At 37.9% G+C, this 22932-nt stretch overlaps 3 protein-coding genes across 13 annotated transcripts in view; 1 reads left to right on the top strand and 2 right to left on the bottom strand.

Annotated features, from left to right (window-relative positions):
- Positions 1-665: 665 nt before the first annotated feature.
- On the bottom strand, positions 666-5731 carry LOC132911909 (general odorant-binding protein 83a-like). 4 transcript variants are annotated; one of them, XM_060968941.1, is made up of 6 exons: positions 5649-5678; positions 1699-1824; positions 1556-1613; positions 1282-1476; positions 967-1031; positions 666-895 (listed from the first exon to the last, which is right to left on the bottom strand). In XM_060968941.1, exons 1-6 carry the CDS (start codon positions 5661-5663, stop codon positions 869-871), a joined length of 486 nt encoding a protein of 161 aa, XP_060824924.1. In that variant the 5' UTR covers positions 5664-5678; the 3' UTR covers positions 666-868. The 4 variants fall into 4 exon arrangements, with proteins under 4 accessions (XP_060824924.1, XP_060824926.1, XP_060824925.1 ...); XM_060968943.1 differs by lacking the exon at positions 5649-5678 and adding an exon at positions 2486-2773; XM_060968942.1 differs by lacking the exon at positions 5649-5678 and adding an exon at positions 2486-2773 and having other exon boundaries at positions 1699-1981.
- The window catches only part of LOC132911899 (double-stranded RNA-specific editase Adar), a 114719-nt gene continuing 96822 nt past the window's right edge, over positions 5036-22932 (top strand). For 2 of the 7 annotated variants that reach the window (XM_060968921.1, XM_060968920.1), the window contains exons 1-8: positions 5036-5447; positions 5532-5608; positions 5694-5754; positions 5956-6786; positions 6881-7266; positions 7355-7649; positions 7709-7899; positions 13312-13436. In XM_060968921.1, the coding sequence (XP_060824904.1) occupies positions 5396-5447; positions 5532-5608; positions 5694-5754; positions 5956-6786; positions 6881-7266; positions 7355-7649; positions 7709-7899; positions 13312-13434 (2016 nt within the window). In that variant the 5' untranslated portion in view covers positions 5036-5395 and the 3' untranslated portion in view covers positions 13435-13436. Of the gene's footprint in view, positions 5448-5531; positions 5609-5693; positions 5755-5784; positions 5879-5955; positions 6787-6880; positions 7267-7354; positions 7650-7708; positions 7900-7979; positions 10578-13311; positions 14955-22932 lie in introns of those variants that run through there. The other 5 variants (XR_009659109.1, XM_060968924.1, XM_060968919.1 and 2 more) reach the window with 5 other exon arrangements.
- Positions 12211-22851, bottom strand: LOC132911896 (major facilitator superfamily domain-containing protein 6). Of its 2 annotated transcripts, none has more exons than XM_060968915.1 (11): positions 22153-22851; positions 19932-20457; positions 19206-19598; positions 19000-19121; positions 18704-18929; positions 18489-18629; positions 17815-18084; positions 17042-17300; positions 15863-16153; positions 15048-15160; positions 12211-14830 (listed from the first exon to the last, which is right to left on the bottom strand). In XM_060968915.1, the coding sequence occupies exons 1-11, from the start codon at positions 22560-22562 to the stop codon at positions 14711-14713; spliced, it is 2871 nt and encodes a 956-aa protein (XP_060824898.1). In that variant the 5' UTR covers positions 22563-22851; the 3' UTR covers positions 12211-14710. The 2 variants fall into 2 exon arrangements, with proteins under 2 accessions (XP_060824898.1, XP_060824899.1); XM_060968916.1 differs by having other exon boundaries at positions 15095-15160; positions 22153-22850.

A 22932-nucleotide genomic window follows, 5' to 3' on the forward strand; every position in this document is an offset into this window, starting at 1 on the left:
TAATTATGATGTTAACGTCATAATTGATGTAAACGAAGTACACCAACGATACAGAGTCGAGTTTTGCCTTAGAGAACCAATATCAAACAAAGCTGGAAGTAGTATTATCTTAGACATAATTGTTACCTAATTAACTGCTGTTTTGAGATTGTTAAATAACCGCAACATTTTGGTTGCTTACAAAAAGGTTAATACCGACCTGTAACAGACATCGACGCGTGAACGAGGTTGTAGAATTACAGAGACAAAGGTAAGAAAAATAGCATTGTCGAAGGAAGTTAATTTCCGCCAGATGCCAATATCTCGGTGAATATGCTACATTGTCGGAAGTTGCGATCGTTCGCTGAATGATTTTCCTTCCGCGTTCCTGTAAAATCTCATCCGCTAAGCCGGTGAATACCTTAAGGAACGAAACTTTCTCGAAGTTTTGAAAGTTTTGAAGAATTGAAGGAGTTGAATTCACGTACGTGATTAACCCCTTTACGGTGATGCACGTATATTGGTACAGGCAATTCAAGGTCACACCCTAACATTAGCATTCGAGCATTAAAAATGTAAGATGTAGCGATAAATTACAAAAGTATATATATCATTCGTATATAGTCAGAAATCAATTACGCTGATAAAGGTAGTGCATCTTTAACCGATTAGATTGAGAAAAATCGTACGTCGAGGAATTAAGGCTATCGTTTTCTTCCCACCATTTATCCCGTGCTACATCTCCAATTTTATTTAACGTTGAACCACGCATACAGCACCATTTCGTTCTTTTGTCTTTCATCGTACAATGATTACACGAAAGCGGAGTAATATCGTCTTCTTTTCTTTAATACTCGAGTGTCTCCCTGCGGCTCTCCTGACGAGAGCTCTAGAGAAAAGGGACGCTCTGCAAGATCTGTAACGCGAATAGGGATGAATTCGTCTCTGTTAAACGAAGAAACTCTGAACAAATGAAAATGTATTTACCTCTGGGTGATGTTCTACGTAACATTTGATCATGTTGTAAGCCTTGTCGCAAGGATCGTCACTCTCTGAAAGTAGATAGTTCAATGTTAGAGTCATAATAATTGCGCACGAATGATCATGATCCGGTAGAACAAATTACACTTTCGCGCATAGATCCTAGAACGTCTCCTATTTTGAATAAAACTTAAGAATTTTCAACGATCGTGTTTGTGAATCATGTTTAGTGCAACGCTGTTAACCTAACAATCCTAAAAACTTAATATCCATCTACATAGCACAATTTACATCGAGGACGAAAACGCGTGAAATACTCACGGATAGATTTACACTTGTTAAACAATTTCTTGGACGAGTCTTGCATGCTTCGTGGTAGATGTCGAAGCGCTCTTTGCATATCTACCTCCGCGTTCTTATCTAAGATACCGTGCCTCATCATGAAGCACTTGAGGTAGCACTTTAAGTTTTGATCTTCCTGTTCCAAGTCTCCGGCTTTCATCCGTCTTAATGCGGCTGAAACGTTCAAAGAAAGATAGTAATACTTCATTACCGAAGCCTTTGGCTTCATAATTACAGATGCTGTATAGCATACCCCATGAAACCTTCGATTCTCTGCGACAGTCCTTCCTAATATCTGCCTTACCAAAGTGCTAAAAAGGGACAGAAACAATTGACTGAAATTTTTGACAAAATTTTTATCATTGAATCTTCCTTTCTTAAAGTACAATCGCTTACCAACAAAATTAGAATCGTCGATAGAAGGAGAAAGAAATGACAATTTCTTAACATGTTTCTTCTAATGCTCTTGATTCGCAAGGAGCGATTTAAAACCACTTCGAACACCAACGCCTCAACTGGAACCTTATCAGCCCAACAGCCAGTTGTTACTCGACCATTCGTATAAACGTCAAGATTTACGTAGATCAAAATTATGTCGGGCAATTAATCAATAAATCGAACTCAAAGCAATTCGATAATCAATGGCAAACGTATCAATGAGTCTTACTAGCGCTGCATGCTATAACAGATGTCAACTTGTCAAATTTACTTGTCCGTCCATCGTCGACATAATCGATCAGACATAGCAAATCGAGCCACGATAATTCAACTAAGGAAACGTTCGAGCAATGCATTAATCATAAGTTGTCGGAAACTAGTATTATGGATCAATCGGGATACACTAAGTATCGGAAGTAGCGCGTGTTATACTAGAAAGATTCTAACGTCAAGAAGAATCCGAGAATTTCCCTTTCCTTTTCTTCTTTTTGCCAAAAAGTCGGGGAAAGAAGAATTGAACGACAGCAAGTTTTTTTCCAAGGAAACCTCTAATCCCATGAATATTTCGGTATTCTGTCTGTCGCGACGCCGATCAATTCGTCTCGGGAACAAAAAGCTCACGAACTTTTTCCTGGCGACCGGCGTTGAGATACGTTTTCGATCAACCTAGATATTCCAAACGACCGGGAATATTCTATTCCCTGGAGCATCCCGTTTCTGGTTCCTTTCGTTAAGAATTTCTTACCTTTTCCCTCACTTCGGAAACTGGCGAATCATCGTCAATTTCTTGACGATTGATCTTGTCCCGCCAGAAGTTCTATAAATATTATGCTCTGCCTGTTGAAAGATAGCAGCAATATTTAACCTTGCGACAATTTATCTTAAGTGGACATGTCACGTGCTGAACAGTACCGAGCAAGTGTCGGAGAGAGACTCGAATACGACACGATTACATATTGAAACTTACAATTAGTCTATTATAACGTATTTACGCTTACTATTGCATGAATAGTTAGTTCTTGTTCTCTTCGTCTCTATATAAAGTTGTATTTTGTCCAACATCTAAATTAGAAGAAATGTTGCTAATTATTTAGAAAGCTGCCGTCATCTTGAATTTCGATGATTTTACTACTATAGTGTAGAAATCAACATTTCGAGCAAAGTTTTCCTTTGCATGTTACAACCTCACGCCTAATCCAAATTCTATATAAACTATAAACAGAAGATAAAAATTATCTCCGGGTTAGGTGCTATTTTATCCAGCCACCGTGAGACAGCCGGCAACCCATCATACTAACGCATACGCTGTCACGGACACACAATAACAGGTAGAATAATGTATCCTACAATGTGATAGTGTTACTGACAGTCTTTTACAAATACCTCGGAAACTAAGAACATATAACAACATATGACATATATGTAACTCGCATAGAGTGCTATGCAGACAAAAATACATAGTGCTATTTAAAAAGATCAAGGTGGCCTTGGCTTGCCATCGAAGCAAAACCTTTTTTAGAAATAATATTTTAATATTGTAATATTGTAATATTTAATATAATAATATATATAATATATATAATAATAATTTAATAATAAAATAATATTGTAATATTGTAATATTATTAATTGTTAAAGTAATATTGCAATTTATATTCGACTGGAAGCCGATTAGCTTTTGATTGTGGGTAGACCAGTGAGGACTGATTTTTAGACCACCCTGTATGTGTAAATCGTCAGATTCCTTTCAAATTTTATCAGTGTAATCACGATAGTTGTATTTCTTTTTAATGCTAATGAAATTCTAAAATTTTATATAGCATTGTGGCGGCACTCGACGACTTCGCGACACAAGCACAATGTCGTCAAAGCGTAAGGCCGACATGTATAATGTGCCATCGATATACTTACGGTTCTTCCGCCGAATATTCGGAAGAATGCGTACGTGGCAACGGTCACAGACGTCTAACGAATGCGTGCATAGTATGAATATCGAAAGGAAACAAAAGAAAAGAATCTGTTCAAAGATTCATTCGGTTTTGAACAGCGAAGTGCAAAGGGTCAAGTCTAAGAGCGAAGTGTGAAGGATCAAGTGTAACAGCGAAGCGAACATAGTCGAAAAGCCAGGTCTGCTGTTAGTTGATTGTTGGTTGTTGACTGTTGATTTTGGTGAACATCAAGAGTATTTCTTGGGTATTGAAAGTATTCCTTACATCTAACATCACCTCAGCATACAGAAAAAGTTTCGTCAACTATCCTATTTCTAGTAGACTATCCAAGAGTTGCTCATTCGAACACTTCGGGATATGAACCAATCGTTCTTATAGAATAATCGAATTACAGCAACCGTTGTGCAAACTTATTGCGTCAGCTATATCTTTCTCTTCGAATGAATAGGGCTCGGAATGGAAAAACTCTACTACAGATCGTGAACCATTATCGTTAAAATAAATAACACGAGCGTATAAGTTGAATCATACGAGATTGTTGCTTCTTTAACTCACGTATTTTTCCAGATCGAGATATAAGTCATCGATAATATCTCATACAGGGATTCCCTGGCGGTGAAGTTTGCTTCGGCACGTATTTAAACCGTCGTCAGGGATCACGAAATTTAAAATACAAAGAGAATTACGATTCGCGATTTCTACTCCACTGAAGAAGCTTTGAAATTGTAGAAAACTAAGAATAATTACGTGATGGGCAAAAAAAGGGGGAAAAAATTACCATTGATGACGAAAAGCAGTTCGTGCAGAACACAAGATTTCACGAAAACAACGGTGAACATCTTTTTATGTGGTTTTGCATGTCGCACGTGTGCTAATTTGTGTCTAATAGCTGTGGTTTTATTTGTAGAAGCAGAAAATAATGCTTCCATGGCCGGCTAAAGTTTTCATACAGAAAAACTACCTTTTGATAAAAATACGTGAGTATCTAAATACGTGAGATTTACCATTTTATCGCATTCGTAATGTACATTATTATTCGAATATATCAATAAATTGGTGTTATAGTAGCACAATTAAGATGATACATGTTCTGCATGGCAAAAATTCTACACACGTACTATTCTTTGCACGCGCAATTGTTCTGTATGTAGGTTATCAAAATGTGAAAAGAAAAAAGAAACGGATTTTCTAAGTTTCCCTGATAATCGTGCAACGCTATTTTTAGTTATGCTCGGAACATAGAAACATAATGTCATATACATCATATACATCATATACATACATTCATGTATCTGTCTAACGTTACACCTTAAACTTTCCGCGCATCGTTACGCTGATTCTAGCAGAAGAGTCCCATCAACCGCTTTTGAATCGACTCTGCGCGCGAGTTTTCTTTGTCGTGTGCGTACTGCTCTGCGCAATAAACCTGCGCTACTTTGAACAAGAGGTGTGTTGTTATATCGGACTGATTAAAATCCGCATTCACGATTGCCCGCTTTCTTTTCCTGTTTCCGTGTATCATTTTCTTAAAAAATTTGCGATGCAAATACGCGCGATGAATTAGGTTATGTCGAGACTAGCAAAAAAACAGCAGTGGCGCTGCGGACATATCGTGACACGAGTATAATTAAAATCAATGTAACATACAGTGCTTCAAGACAAGATTCTTTTCCAGTGCATTTTCCAACGCATTTGTTGGGCAAGAAATGTCGAACGGATTAACGGTGTTGCATAATAACAAAGACACTAATGAAACAAGTATGAAATTCAAACATCGATCTTTTATTCATCCATCGCGTACATAATTTTCATATTCGTATTCTTTTCATTTTCGATCTCTAGACTGCAATGTATCCACAGTCGGTGCTAGCACTGCTGTATCTCCTGCGGAAGGATTGCAGGAGACTCACTTGACAGGGGTGAGTTTTATTTAATTAGGATCATTTTTGGAATAGATACCTGTTCCAAATCCATAGCACTGGCTTGTTGTTGTCCTCTTCACAGATGGAGCAGCCAAATATCTCAAGATCAGTCTTGAAGAGACCTGCCGAATCAGAACCTGAAGGTCAGTGGCTGGTTGCACGATCTTATATCACGCTATTGAGCAGCACTTAGTTGTTACGCATGTGCATATTAAAGATGATTTGATAGAAACAAGCAGAACATGGATCATCTTATAAGTCTTTCAGGTTCAAGTTCTTTTGAGCAAAGGAAAACCAACTAGAATATACCAAGTAAATTAATCTGTTTCTATTATTTTTGTCAGGTACAACCAATCCAAAGAAGCGTCAGAAGAATCCACAACCCAAAAATGCGGTGTGTGCCCTGAATGAATTGAAAACTGGTGCCGTATATAAGGTAGTTGACCAAACTGGTCCTACACATGCTCCAATATTTACGATAGCAGTACAAATAGATGGACAAACTTACGAGGGCAAAGGACGTACCAAGAAAATGGCAAAACATGCTGCTGCTGAACTGGCTCTCAGAAACATCATACAGTTTAGAAATACACCAGAAGTTCATCAAGCAATTAACACTTGTCAACCTTCTATTCCCCTTGAACCAGATTTTACAAGCGATGTTACAGAACGTGATAATCATCTAGTAAATGCTTTCAAAACATTGACCCAAGAACCAAAGAGCACAAATAAATTTTTAGAGAAAGGGCCTGTAGCGCTTATTAATGAATTATATCCTGGCGTAGTGTATAATTGTGTATCTGACAATGGAGAAAGTTACGCAAAATTTACGATATCGATCACAGTCGATGGAGAAACATTTGAGGGAACTGGACCAAGTAAAAAGTTAGCGAAAGCTGCAGCTAGTAAAGCAGCGCTAGCTAAATTAAGAAACGTTCATAGTTCTTCGTTCTGTATACCTCTTCCGGTTCGTGTATTGCCAACCTTTTCCAGTAGCGGACATTGGCAAGATCAAATGACATTACCTCAAATGTTGGCTGATAAAATTGGCAAGATGGTAAACCAAAAATTTAGCGAATTAATTCAATCGAAGCCGCAACATGCTCGTCGTAAAGTTTTAGCCGGTATTGTTCAAACTAAAGGATCGGATACAGAATTGATATGCGTAACAACTGGTGAGAAATAGCTTTTTTATATAATTTCTTGTATAGAAACTGAAAATGTATACAAAGAGATTACATTATTTTCTTTTTTCTTTTTACATAAAAGGTACCAAATGTGTTTCGGGAGAGCACCTTAGTGTTAGTGGTGGTGCTTTGAATGATTGCCATGCAGAAGTAGTTGCAAGGAGATGTTTGTGCGAATATTTGTATAAACAATTGGAGCTTCATACAGAGGATCGTGGTGCGGAATCTATCTTAGAACCGGCAAAAAAGGGTTTCAAACTAAGACAAGGAATTCAATTTCATTTATACATAAACACCGCTCCTTGTGGAGATGCCAGAATTTTTTCACCTCACGAGGAAAATGAGTCTGTCGACAAACATCCAAATCGAAGAGCAAGAGGTCAGTTGCGAACCAAAATAGAATCTGGAGAAGGTACCATTCCTGTAAAGAGCTGCGAAGGTATCCAAACATGGGATGGTGTACTTATGGTATGATGTATTCTATGTCGAATACGATCAAGTAAATACTCTTCATTTCCGTGCAGACTTTAGTACAAATATTTATTTCAACTTATAGGGCCAAAGACTGCTGACGATGTCGTGTTCGGACAAAATAGCTCGGTGGAACGTACTTGGTGTGCAAGGTGCACTTCTAAGCCACTTCATCGAGCCAATTTACTTCCACAGCATCGTTCTTGGCAGTCTATTGAACCCAAGCCATATGTACAGAGCGGTCTGCGGACGTATCGAAAACACAATTCAAGGACTACCACCACCCTATAGACTCAGTAAACCGTTAATGAGTCTTATCACATCTTCCGAAGTTAGACAACCTGGAAAAGCACCTAATTACAGTGTTAATTGGACAATTGGTACGTAGAGGAAAGGAAGGAGATTTAAATACTTCATTGTAATTTGTCGTATCTTATAGGTCAACCAGAAGCTGAGGTAATAAACTGTACCACTGGAAAAGACGAATCAGGTAAACCCTCTAGAATATCCAAGCAGGGGCTTTTCAGAAGATTCTACAATTTACTAGGTAAACTTGTTACTATAGACGACGCTGATAAAAATCAGTGCCGCCATTACTTGGATGCGAAATCATCCGTACAGAATTACTCGGTAAGTCGAAATAATCTCATTAGACATCGGTACAAAAGCTGTGTTCATCATTATTTCGTTTAATTTTCCCCTGCGAACAGCTTGCCAAGCATCAATTGAAGGAAGCTTTCGTAAAGGCACATCTTGGGAGTTGGGTTAAAAAACCGATCGAACAAGATATGTTTGAAGTCGATATCTGACTAAATCAGGGTAATAATAAGATCTCAGCAGATGATACAGCGTTTCGGTTATCAAACTATGTAGTTCCTACTGCAAACTAGACCGCTCGTTCAGCGTGTTATGATATGGCAGAATGTGGCATCAGTAAAGCATAAATCATAGGTTCTCACGCATGTCTGGGACTTTGGGTTGTACGATTTGATCGTATACAGAATCGTGTTCAGGATGTGAAGAAACACAAGCCCTTAGTGGCTTTTCTAGTCTTCGAGCCGTCGAAGGTTTTACGATTCGATAGTTGCTCAGTTTAGATATAGGGTTATCATAACTTTCGATACTTCGAATCTTAATCTTAATCGTTAGTATGACGTCAATTTCGACAATTTTTATAGACTGTTAGATGAGTAAAAAAAATTTCGTTTCGCAACATAAATCAGGTTGAAAAAAGTGAAAAGTTGCGTAGGTATTCACAACTCGATAAATTTCCACGTTTTGACACATATCTAAAAATTAGTTTAATGATTGGAAATTCTTATACTTATTCTATTTTAAAATGAAACAAGTAACAACCAACAGGTAGTTACTTTAAAACAATCGTATAGGGGGAAGGGAAAATCCAAATTGACAAATATCTCGAGATTTTATTCGTGCCTGCAGTATTTACTAGGCTTTAGGAATAACAGTGATATAATAACATACATCAAGTTACATCCCTAAAGGCTGTGACTACCGAGTATAGGATGTTCATGCAAATTAAGTACTCTGTTGCAAAGTTTTAACGAAATATGATATAGGAATCGATTCCTTGTCGGCGTATTCAATTGGTTCGAGTTACAAATATTTATGTTTTTTTAATTATCAAGCTAAGTTACATTACGTTAATATTTTATGATACTCGTCGACAAAGAATCGGCCCTCGACAGTTCGATGTTGTTATTATTGGTTTTCATAGGGAACAAATGGAAGAGGAAATGTGTGAGTAAGAATAATCGGCATGAAAGTATGGATGAATTATATGAGTCAGTAGGTGAATGAAGAAATATACATTATATTATTAACAGTTTTAGAGAATCCTAAGGTCATTGCCTCACTGTGCCAGTATTATACACTTACTGCTATTCTGCCGTAATGACACACTGCCCGGTGTCGGTCCAGTTTTGCGTGAGAAACTCGACAAATGTACAAACTAATCTCATTTCAAGTATTACATACTAGTATTAGAAGCAGCTATTACGTCAAAAGGACTATAGTTGTGTATAGTACAACATCGGATGTTGTTAGTTTGATTGTTAACAAGTATTGTTTGTTATGTACTTTTTTTTTTCCTGTTGCGATTTTCTTTTCTTTTTTATGCAACAATTAAAAAAATGTGTACATGTTTGTGCCAATAAGAACTGGAAACCAAATGTAATAATGCCAGCGATAAGCTAATTTAACCGATGTTTGCTATGTTTTCTAAATTTTTCATGGGCATTTATTTAATATAAAATAATTCTTTGAGTTGAACTTTTCCAGTGTTATCAACGATTAATTCTTCTTCGCGCTTAAAGTTTCAAACAAACGAATTCTACTATAGCCGTCTTTTTCTGCTTGCTTCTTGCCATTTGCATAATACATATATTACACGTGGATTCAATCTTTACGAACACACATTCAATTTACATATTTACAAGTGTGTATTGAACCTTTTGTGCATAATAACCAAACTAACTTACACAGATAATTACTTGATCTGGGTCGGCTATGTTGTTCTCCGTATTACGGAATTATTTTACGTGGTATACCAAGAAAAAGAAAAGAAAAAATACAGAGAGAAGAAGAGAGAGGAAACGCAGGTGTACACAAAATTCGTAGTATTATAAATGGCGAAGAGTCATAAGAGAAATAGATCGCCGGAAATGTGTGTGATACAGGTGACGAACGTGGAGTCCACGTGTTTATCGTTCTTTTATATCACACGAAAATCAGTAGTAAGTTTTATGACGAACTAGTTTACATTCATAGGGTAGTGTTTTTATTAAGTAGAGACTAAAAGGGTGCGCATCGGTTTCTCTTGACTTTTCCGTATTTTCCTCGTATCTTTACTGCGAATTGCATCACGTATACACTTTACATATATACCTATATATATATATACATATATATATATATAATAATAATATATTATTATATTACATCACACACGCATATACACACACACAATCACATACCGATCGGTACCTATAGAGAGAAAAAGAAAAAAAGAAAAAAAAGACACCACTTAGTGGTCAGTGATCAAAACTCGGAGTGAGCATAATAGTTGTTAATTAATTTACTAGTCCTATCTAGTCAATCATTGATACAATTTTCGATTCTTCTCCGAATCATACTTGGGGGAACATAGCTTAGTATACCGATGATAATACGAACTCGTAGTCGGCTAGAATTTAAGCTTGACTAGTGCCTCTAGTTGTAACTTTGTCCAAAATAAGTAACATCGATATAGGCAAAAGAATATCGAATAAACCTTTATTTACCAAGTACTGGGTGTTATCTTGCGATCATTCCTACTAATTCTTACTGTATCTTGAATAAAAAGAAACGAAAACGAACAAAATGTTTGTTTATTACGTCAACTTCATATCGCATACCTGGAATTTCCAACTGATATTGCGTCATTTTATAGAACTTTTATAGAAGATTTTAAACAAATGGATATATAAATATTGGACAGAAAAATTTTGCGAGTGTTCGTAATTAACAGAATATTAATTCATTCATCCGTTTTAAAAAGCGCATGATATTCGCCTCTTGCTTTACGCCTTTGAATGCATCCTATTGCTTGCGCAAGTTAAGACCTCAATTGATTTTAATGTGAATAAAATATTATTTATGAATAGCTATAGTGGCTACAAAATGTATTTATACACTTTATTCTTCCAGTGAAGCATTTTCTATTAAGTGCTAAATTTCACTTTTACAATGTCAATTTCTTGCAGTCATATGAAATTACTTAGTATATAGAAATTAATTATATAATTAGCATATAAATGCCATGATAAATACAAATAATGGTGTACAAATACTTTTCGTAGCCACTGTATATGCATGTTACAAATTTATTTTATCTTTGCAAACGGGCAGGTTAGCTTAGTCATGGAAGGAAAGTGTAAAAAAGACACTGTATTACATCGTTACTATATATTATATTTTTTCTCTGTTAATAATTTATTAATGACGCTGTACCTATCGTACAGCTATCGTTTATCACGCTTCGCACATGAATACCTCGACAGGCCTTTCTCAATACGAATTCAATGAATTCTTCAGCTCGTCGATGAACAACTTGAATCGCGAGATGAACCGAATTCGAGCTACGTTACTTCAGTCATTTGAACGCGAGGACGTATTAAAAAAAAAAAAAAAAAAGCACGAAACGTATGTACGAATTGTGATCGTATGACATAACAGAAGATATATATGACCGTTTGTTCGCGATCACGTCGTATTCGCGAATCGTTTATCGCGAATCGTTCTCTCTCGAGAAGTATTAGAAACGAAAGACGTGTTATCGGTCGTTCTACCGACGATACCAAGCGAGACGAAGTAATCACGTGCGAAGCGGCTGTTCCTCGAATGTTACATCGATTTTTCTTCAACTTAATCGCTATATGATATGTATCGAGTTCGCCAAATGTTCCCTGTCATGCACTTTTCCTATGTCCTCCACTTTGGTTACGATGACTATCACGAGATACGCGTTGGTATGGGTGAAAAGTATGCTCGAGCAAAGTCGCTCAAAAAAGAAAAAGGTAAAAGATACGTGGAACGAAGAGGAAAGAGAAGATACGTCGTGTGAAATATTAATAGAAGGTGAAAGTAAAGTTAGAATCCACCGTATGTTTTGTTCGATCGCATGACGTTGGCTACATTATGTTACGCAACATGTAGCGATTCCTCACACGTTCCTTGCTTTCCTGCTACTTTTTATTCCTGCTTTTAGAATTTTTCTATGGCGGAAATTTCTGATCTCTTAATAGATCTACGTGATAGGAAGACTTGGAGTTAAATGTCATTAAAAATTGTTCTGCCCGGTTGGTAGCGACACGCAATATTGCTTGTTGCGAATCGTACGATTATTATTAGAGAGCTAGTTGTCGAAGAACGCGAAACAAATAATTGATAACTTCATTTATTTCGAGCACGCCTTTCACCGGATGCCGTGTAACAAATCTAACAGGCTTGACAGCGATTTTTCTTAAATCTACGAAAGCAAACTATAAATGGGACGCCAGAAGCATTCGTTTACGCAATGTCCAACAAAGTATCGTATTCAAATTATTAGAAAATCACATGCATCGGGAGTGTGGCCAACCAATTGTAAGCGCTAGATCTATCCAATCTACTATCGTTCGATATTTGTCTTTCGATGATTAATTAGATAGGTGATCTCATTGTATATCGTGCATGTGTGCATGTTAGTCGCGAGACAATGAGGTTCGATCCACGTTGTTCGCTGTCTTATTACATCCACCGGACATTCCGATGGAAACTGCGTTTACAACATCAGCTACTACATTATGATTATCCGTTTCGTGCTTACGGGCGCTGTTGGCCTAATTCTATTCGATTTCGGTGGAAGGTGTCCTCGAAAACCGGTGTTCATACAGGGGAACAATGAGAAAACGAAACACCCCTGTGACACGTGTTCATTCTGACGCACACACATACGATTAATAATAATGTAACCGTACCGACTACGTAACAATACTGAGCTAAAAAGCATTCTGATACGTACAACGCTATGCCTTAGTGTTTAAATTTCATTTAAGGTAACGTAGGTACAACATTACGTCTAGCTTGTGGCTCGGGAAACGAGATTCCGCTTGGTTCAGGCTATTCGCACACTTAGCCGAACCAAATCGAGCAAAAATACTTTCACTTTGAGCTTTCACTTTGAACAAGATCGAATTGAGTGCGTTTAAAACGATACATTCTCTGACTGAAACTAAGTAGTAAGAAAATAGCGATGGCTCGAGAACTTCAACGTTGATTCGGGCAAACGCACGACGTTAATAGTTTTATTGAGATTCCGACGATAAAGACCGGGTTACGCTTTCAATCTTTATCATGAATCCGCTTAATTATCTCTCATTATTAACAGTATCATACACCTATCGCGGAGAAACGTTGTTTCCTGTTCACATAAGAAAACAGTATTTGAATTAACAACTCGATAGTCTACAATAATTACAGTACGTGTGAAACATTTTACAGATACAACACGCAACGAGCAACGTTCAGCCTAAAAACGGAAAACAACGGGCGAACGAGAGAAGAGTCAATGGTCATTCCTTAATATTCACACGCGAAGAGAAGCAGAGAGAGAGAGAGAGATAATAGTATTTACAATGATCTTTAGCGATTCACGACTTTTGTCAAAGAATACTAGATACGCAATAGTGGAGAGAATCGTAACGAAAAGAAAGAAGCGGAGGGAGTAATACGATTTTGCACATCAAGATACACGTAATAGTTACATCGAATTTCTTGCATTCGAGGGCGCGGCTGTGACTCGAGTTTCATCGAATTTTCGAATCCGTACGATGAGAAACTCGCAAATCGGTCTTCTTCCACCGATTCTGTTTCAAATCGCGAAAGTCTCGACTGACCGGTTAGAGAAGATGGAATCTTTGAAAATCTCGTTCTCGTCGATTCGTATTCGACAACCGATGAAAATGTACTCGAACGCTACCATGGAATGCAAGTTCTTGTATAGGATATGAGTTTTCGTTGAAGCGACCCCGCAGATCGTGTTGTGCCGTACTACACGTGTCAGGTATATTACGTACATAGATTTCAGTCACGAAAGATATTTGTTTCTTTTGCTGTACATCGTGGCCTTTTATGCATATACACGAGATGATCCGTGTGGTACGTGAAGATCTTGTCTTCACTTGCATCTCAAATTTGTCAAAATAACGTTAAAAGTGGATTCTACGAGACGATCACGTATCACGGGACCAGCACGTTTATATCCTAACAAAATATTTCTATCGGATGGCTTTCTTTCGATTCGCGTTTTGGCTTTCGTCTCGTATATTTCGCGGACGTTCCTCTCATCCGATCGAAGCTGCCCTTCGGTGCCCCCAGCGAGCGATCCTTACCGATTACGCATGTTTCTTCGAATATTTTTCGTCGATTACGTTAGCATTACGAAACTCGTAATCCCAGCAGTGTTGAACGGTAAACAACAAGATCATAGTGAGCAGACACTTTTAAATCATCGTTCTATCGATCAGTCTCATGGTCAATTCTTTTTTATCCTTTTGAATGTTGCGCTTTATCCTTTCGATGCTTCTTCAAGCTTGATAATCGAATTGTTAGCATCGGAAAGAATCCTCTCTGTTTATTTGCTCTTTATACCGTGATTAATTTGTTACAATAGTTTGCATCGACGCTATCAGGCGTTTTTAATGCGAGTATAACGAACGGTGTTGCTCCAAGGAGGCACCAAGGGGCTTTCATCGAATTTTTTTAATCGTGTAAAAATTCCTTCTGCCTAGCACTCCGAAGCTGGTCCTTCGTTTTCGGTTCTCCAGAGAACATGCCGGTTATCGACCAGCATTCCATGAGCATCCTGATCACCTCAAGTGGGATCGAACGTTCCGGACTGTTACCATTCGTAGTCGTGCTGATGGAAGGGGTTGGTGCATGGTTGTTGAGCGTGCAGATGGGTCACTATCGGCGGTGGTTTAACCAGGTCGAATTCCCTGCTAATCACCTCATTGTAAAGCTGTGAAACAGAGGAAAACGGAATATTAGGGGTAATCAGCTGGCACGACAACAGTATTGATGATTGTATAAAAATAAAAGCACGAAAAGAAATAAAGAAAAACGTGTTTTTCGTTCAGAGAGTATAGCCTTGCGTAGAAGTTTTCTCTCTTTTTATCATTTATTTTCCAACAAACGTCTTCTTTGTGGACGTTCTAGTTAGAATGATTTTACTAAACCTGGAAGCTCCTACGGATATACTCGTCCTCGCCATTGCCAGTCATACCGTAATTATATCTACCTCCGCCGCCGCCTCCAGTGTTCAGAAATGGATTCGTCGGGTTTACTGGGCCTGAAAGTATATTTCATCGTGTACACGCTCGAATGAACAATGCAAAAACTTTCTTTAAAAAGGTCCGTAATGATTATTGGCGATGAAAAGGTCTTCTCTCATCGACAAAGGCTACCGGCAAACATTTTAATCATTTATAATGGTTATTCGTAACCAGAATACTTAAAAATTAATACTTTCTATCATTTGATTCATTGAGAGTTTGGTGACACATATACTGGCTATAAAACATATTTGCATATATCCTTATTTTCCTTATTTTCTTTTTTATCATTTCTGCATTTCGTTTTCATAGTATCAAATTTTTGTAGTCATATGAAAGTATATATTATTAAGTGATAGGAAACTTGATATGAACCTAATTAACTGATACATAAATTCTATAATACATACAATAGCGTGCAATTCGTAAATACATAAGAACAAATTTCTTTAAGGCTCATATTGCAATTATTATTGCAATTATAATTGAAACGCAGCTAGTAGTATTAAAAGACTAAAATTAAAATCTCTCACTTATTGTGTGATTCTTATTTATTTTACAAATATAAGGGCCATTATATGTAGTTAATATCAATAAAAAGCTATAAGTAAATCTTCCAACGCAAATTTACTGAGCTTATCATCTATCTTGGGAATCCTTTTTCTAGAAAGCTTCTCAATTACGTATCTCAATTACGAACAGAGAAGCGGAAATCTCACCTCCATTCGCACCTGGCACGTTGAGAGTATCGCCAGATTGGTAAGTGGCACCGTAGCCCGTGTCTTGATTAGCCAACTCGTGCAGTCGAGTAGAGCTGAGAGCGCGAGGAATGGCGTTGCTAGGTACACCGTGCGGTGCCAGATGAGTCGCTTCGGCGACTTGACGAGGATCCTCCGTTTGTGGCAGCTCGGAGACGAAGCCTGTATCTTTGTTGTAAAAGTTGACGAACACGAACAAGGCAAGAACGAAGATGCACATGACACCGTAAGTTCGGAATGTCGCAGTTGTTCCTAGAAAATTGTACGAAAAAGAGTCCCATTTAATGTAGAAGAAGTACAAAATACATATACAGGGAAAAACACAACGTACATAGAAAGATGTGTCACGTAACCTTTGCGAAAGTCTGTGAATGAAAATTCTGAATACGTTGATAGAATTGAAAGAAGAAAATTTAATGCGGTGCCAAATGTATTCTTAAATTTACACGATCAATCGTTGGAATCAGCGACAACGAAGTTTGAATTATAACGACTAAACAACAAAAATTATAAAGTCTTAAAACGCAAGTCAATCAATTCAGAAAATTGCGAACGACAAATAGTAAATAAAGTTTCCTTAATCAGCATCGACAGGAAAAGTATGTAAACATTTCTTTGGTGTTTAAAAAATTTTATAATACATCTTGCACAATAATCTACCAATCAATGATATTAATGTATTGATATGTTACGAGTCGTAGGTCATAAACTTTTCTCATAATCGAACGAACATTCGAATGATTAGGATTATCAACTGACTTGTAATTTAAAAACTTTGTTCGTAGAATTTTATTTGTTTCATTAGCAAACTTGCTGTTACGTAAGAGAATTTATTAATTATTATAACCTGTAACTCGTGACTTATAAAATTTTACTAATTAATATTCTTCCAACTATGTGAGAGAATCCGGATTTGGCAAAGCGATGTTGCATAAATGTCGATGAGATACGAATATTTTTTGGTGAATTTAGCCTTGATCGATTTATTTAAGAAACGATGTAGGCAACGTTGGAGAGCTATTAATAACGTAATCTTGTGAATATTCCAAGTCGAATCAATATCGAATTACTTGCATTTCTCGACACGTGGTCAACGTGAATCAATAAGACATCACGCAACACAGGGTACTAAGAACTCACCGTAAGTGTCGACAAACATGCCACCTATCACAGCTCCGCATCCCCTGCCAAGACCATGATGGATACCTTGAAGAACACCCTGCGCGCTTGTACGCAATTGTGGAGGCGTGTTATGAGAGATGTAGCTGCAACACGCGGCCCACACAGCCGCATGGGTTATTCCCTGGATGAATTCAAAAGGCAGCACCCACCATGGAATCGTCAGATAAGAGATATAAATGAAACGAAACACGTTTCCACCCAGTCCCATGCACAACACCTGAAATTGCGCGTGTATATTTACTTTAAAAATAAGTTTCGTAATCACTAAGTGGCCTAAAGGTGGTGCACGTAATCCATGTTTATCATTATGAACGTATATTGCAAATATGATGGAAAATGAAGTTGAACACAAATATTCTATCGTATCTTATGTATTCTATAGTATAAGAAGTTTACCTTCTGCATAAATTTACTATGAAGATTATTTTCATGTTATGTCTAACATAAATAGTTCTGTCATGGCATATGTTATCGCGTTAATCCTTTCGAGACGGATTTTTTTCAAAAACGAACACAAGAAAACGATTGGTACAGATCATGATACATCCAGATTTGAAAAAAATGGAATAACGTAAGAGTAACTTTTGAAATAGCATACGTAGCATGTTCTAAAAGTTTTCAGTAGATTTTGGCGACAGAGAACGGCATGATAATTTGGCAATTTTCGTAAAAATTAATCTCGAAAGGATTAAATTTAAGGATTATTAATGAAAATTAAATGAACGAACTACCTTCACGTGACCGATTTGACGGATCAGTTTAAAGCTGAAGAAGTAAGCAAATATCTCGGAAATGTGATTGATCACAGAGGCGACACCAAATAGAGTCGGTGTGCCATTGTAGTCCTGGAGATGCCAAAAGAGGAAGGTAAAAATCAATCCGATACCGAATCCCATGAACCACGCGACGAAAAGGAAGGATGCGCGCTTGATTTCTACGAATTGCTTCAATACGGTCACCCATTCCGGGATCTCTCGCGTCGTTTGAGCGAACATTTTCGTCTGGAACAATACGAAGCTCGTTTAGAATGCATAATAGTCTCACGGGATCGATATCATCAACCCTTTGCGCTCCAGAAGCATTTTAATATCTCTTTCCATCAACCTGGTAATTAAAATGTAAATTCATAAGGAAATGTGTATATTTCAATGTATTAATGTAAGTACATTTATATTTTATAATGTCTCAAATGTCATCTGAAATAATCGCACATATGATTTCCTGAAATATAAGATTTAAAGGAATTCATCCCTTTCGAATTTTACTGTAGACTCGAATAAAAAATTGATAGACATTCTTCTGGAATGAAATTTTCTGTGAATTTCACCGAGAGATCGTGTCAGTACAACATTGCAGTTCCGAGTAAACACTTCAAATCAAAGATATCAAATCAAGAATACATTACCTTGTCTTCAGGCGGTTGTTGTTTCACATTCAGATTTACCGCTGCAGACGAGTCCTGAAGACTGGGCAGATTCAACTGTTGAGACAGTTGACTCTGCAGCTGCTCCTCCCTTGTTGGTTCTGCAGGAGGCTTCTCCACTTCCTGCACAACAAGACGGTTTACTTCATTCGACATTTGCTCCGTGATATTGGTGACCATGATATTCCATCACTCACCAGTTCCGTGACCGGAAAATCGTATTTAAAGTTGATCTGCGTGGCAGTGATCAGAGCGGCACCCATGAGGACGCTGAAGATCGCAAAGCAGATCGTATAATTCTTCTCCATTGCATCTGGACCGCATGGATGCTCGGAGAACGCAGTGCTATGATCTAGAGCGATACCGACGAAGAACATAGCAAGACCCCAGCCTAAGCTACCGAACATTCGCTGGTGACCGTACCTATACCAGAAAAGAAGCTCGAAATGCAAAGAAATAATTAGAAGTTCGATGTTAAACAAGCAAAATTTACTTGTCCGCGTCTTCGCCTAATAAAGTGATGACGGCAGAGTCAGCTAGAGTGATCGCAGGCGCCGAGAAGAATTCACCCACTATCACCAACAGTAACAGAAGGAAGAAGGTTTTTTGGATATCCTAGAACAGTAATTGCTTGTTAAGCGATAACACGAAAGTGAAAGAAAACTAGCTGCATTTGTCAAATATAAAAGCGATATGTACCGGTAATCTGTAGACAATGGAACTGTAGAGAGGCTTCACCCATCCTTTGTTCTCCTCTTCGTTGTAATTCGCAGCATTGGAAACACTATGAGGACTCTTGCCGTAGTGAGGTACGGTGACATAACGTTTGGTCCTAACCAACGGCATCTGGACACCTTCATCATTATTTTCGTCATTTTCGTTCACTTCTTCTTCTTCCTCTTCGTCCAACAAGGATACTTTAGTTGGAGATTTCACGGTGACCGTTTGAAACTTGAATAGAGACTCCTTCTCCTCTGAAACTTCATCACTGGCGTCTCTTTTCACCATGACCTTCATTGGTGGTGGTTTCACTCTTGTCTTGGTATGCGTATACGCTTTCTTTGGTGGTCTTCCATCGTCCAAAGGTTGGTTCTGAAATTGATGAAAATTAAACTTAATGACTCTTTGATTGAGCTAAATAGTAGTAATAATTAGACTGTGAATTTTTATGTATTTGTGGAAAGTTTGGAGGTCCAGAAATGCACAGAATGTATAGAGCAAAGTCGTGTAGTACCATGCAAAATTAGTTCTGGTTTTTGCAACAGGTATTAGTACTTCTTATTTGAATAAACAAATGAATATAATAATTCTGTGTAACATATTTCAGTGCCACATTGTTTATTCCGTCATTTTCGCTGTGGCACTGAAATATTTCAATTTTGTTATACACTTGTAGCTGCCCCTGAAACAGAGAACAGAACTTACATTTAGGAAACGTTTGTATTCGAGCACATCGGCTGGACGGTTTTTCCTTTGCAGAGTCTCAAAGTTGATAGTTTTAGCTTCAGGATCGTTTTCTTCGAACACCAGCTGTTTGTATTTCAAATCTTCGATAAGGGTCTCTTCCGTTGAAGTACTTGTTCCTTCTTGCGTTTCTCTTCGAACTCTATCGTTATTGAGATCGTAATTTTCTCGTACATCATTCATCGTGCCCTTATTCGTTTGTAAAATGAGAGCCGCCAGTGGATTTGGTTTGCTGTCCTTACGCAGTCTCTCGAAAACTACGTTGTCCGCGATCTCTAAACATTCTTCGTCATTTCTATGATAAAAATCGTTAAGATTGACGGACCGTTTAACTATTCTTAATTTAGGGTTCGGTGGTTCCAAATACGGCGTGTTGTTTCGTATAACCCAACACGATGTGGCCGGTGGTTGCATGAAAGCCAGAGGAAGAGTGAAGATGATCCAACAAGAGAGAGAGGCTAAAAAAATCACCTTGCCCTTTTGCCACCTAAAAAAGAAACAACCATTTCCTAAGTAAATTTGAAACTGTGTGATTTGGCTTGGTCAAATCGCGTTTCTTTCTGTCCTCGAGGCGGATAAATCGATAAGAGGTTGAAGCTTTCTCTCCCAGCTTTGCTAACCCACGCAATATTGGATTCTGGATAATATCCACTAACATTAACCGAGCAAACTGTTTATATATGCACTCCAAACATACGTGTACGTAATACCAGTTAAAAGGCCAAGTAAGCAGAGAGGAAAAGAATTCTATACTCGTGTCATTCGTCCAACTTACATTTCTTTAAAATATATTCATTGATATTTGAACTTTACTACTGGTATTTTATTTTTTTAAATAACGTATAATAAAGGTATTGGTATTTTTTTTAATAATATATATACATACACATAGTGAGTCGAGAAAGTATTCGTACACTTGTCCACATTCTTTATGAACATATTGCGTATGTTACATGAAACGTTTTGAAGTTTCACTGGTACTGTAGTAAAACACTAATATCATGGTTACATTTGTGATAGAATTTGGAACGATTCTAAATATTATACAGAAGTTACATGATATTTAGTACAAGCATATATCCTGCAGAGATCACGAAAGTATTTAAGTAGATGGTCATCCGCAATATTAATAAGCCTCAGTATTCGGGGGGACAATTTGTAACGCTTATTATATGCTTAAAGTGGATTATGTAAGTACTTACGAGGTATCAGGATGTCACGTTATTTAAAGGAAAAAGTAGGAGGAGGGACCAAAGTGGAAACGTAGAAGAGAAGAACAGATATTAGAGGTGGAGACAGGAAAGAAGGTGTAATGTCTGTGAGAGAAATATAGAGACGTTAAAACATTTGATAGAAAACTGCACACGAGTAGGAAGAATAAACACAGGTGTGAACAAGATTTTGAGATATAAAACAGTGGAATAGATAAAGGAATGACTAAGGAAGATAGAAAAAACGAGGAGGGAAAAGATAAAGAATAGTAGTAGAAGTGGCTGATGGAAATGATAGATCTAAAATAAGAAGAACTTCTAACGTAGACTCTTAATATGCAGTAACTAGGTTAAGGATATTGAAGGATAAATGAGAAGATCGGAAGAAGAAGTGTGTGATTCGAAAAATTGTAACTAGATAGCATTTATTGACGGCGAGGCCAAAATCAAATAGATCGTTACTATTATACTTAAAGTGGCTATTTATACTGAACTTTTACTAAATATAAATTTGTACCAAATATCTTGCAACCCCTGCATATATTTTCAGATTAAATTCAAATTTTGCCAATATAGTCTTGCCAATCGCGATCTCGTTATAGTGCTAATGAAATATTAAAATGTTTCATATAATACGCACAACACGCACATACAAATTTTCTACAGCAGGTGTACAAATACTTTTGCGAATCATTGTATAAGCAACATGTGCCATTTACTACGAAAGCATTCGAAATATAGTTTAACTGAAAGATTTAAAGCTTGTCACATTCGTTGATATTTGAACTTTGCCATTTTAGTATTCTTTTTTTTAATAACATATATATGCAATATGTACGATATACCACGAGAGTATATAGTACATACAATTTAACGAAAAGACTTAAGATAATTGCCACTGAATTAACGGCACGAGTAATTGTCTACTGACAGTTACTGTGTTTACCAGTCTAGTAGATCGAACCTCTCACCTGTCAGCCAACGAACCCCAGAAAGGCGCGCTAAGGAACTCGATGAAGGGTCTTAGTCCCATCAGGAGACCGCACTGGCCAGCGTTCATGCCCATCTGTTTGAAATATACTCCCATCAAAGGAAAAAGGGAACCAAAGGCCGAATAGAAGAAGAAGTAGAACGTTTTCACGGTAAGCAATTCCTGATCTACGGAACCAAACAGGTACTCGATCACGTCGCTCTTGCCACGAATCTTGTGCGTCGCCTCCTTTGGTTGAGGATACAAGGTGGGATCGACCTCTCCTTGGGCTTGTGGGTCCACTATGGGCCTGGCACCTGGCACCTGTTGTATCGTTCTACCAGGACCTTCCTGCGATGTTCCATCGGCTGCCCCATAATCGTAATCCTCGTGTGCATAGTAATTCGGCATGACTGGAGCCCAGGACTGTGGCTATGCTATCCTCGGATCTACGTTCCTTTTCCTCTAAGACACTTAGATTGAACGATTGGAGGAATCGATGACCACCGTGGTATCCAGAATTGGAGAAACGATATCCGACCGATTCTAAGAATCGGCCCCACCTTGGACTATTCACGAGTGTAGTTCTTCGAGTAAGTTCTCCTTCGAGCGTCTGTCGTCTTTCGGGGATCACCAGCTACAATCCTTTTAGACGAGCGTCGAATCGATGGCCCAGCGTGTGGCACCTTTTGCTCGCGAAATCGATAGTCCTGGCAGTGCGCCCGCGCAACTTGCACCCCCTTGCGCACCCTACCGACGACTCGGCCGGTGACACATCGCT

Source organism: Bombus pascuorum, chromosome 11 (assembly GCF_905332965.1).
Source record: "Bombus pascuorum chromosome 11, iyBomPasc1.1, whole genome shotgun sequence".
Taxonomy (NCBI): Eukaryota; Metazoa; Arthropoda; class Insecta; order Hymenoptera; family Apidae; genus Bombus; species Bombus pascuorum.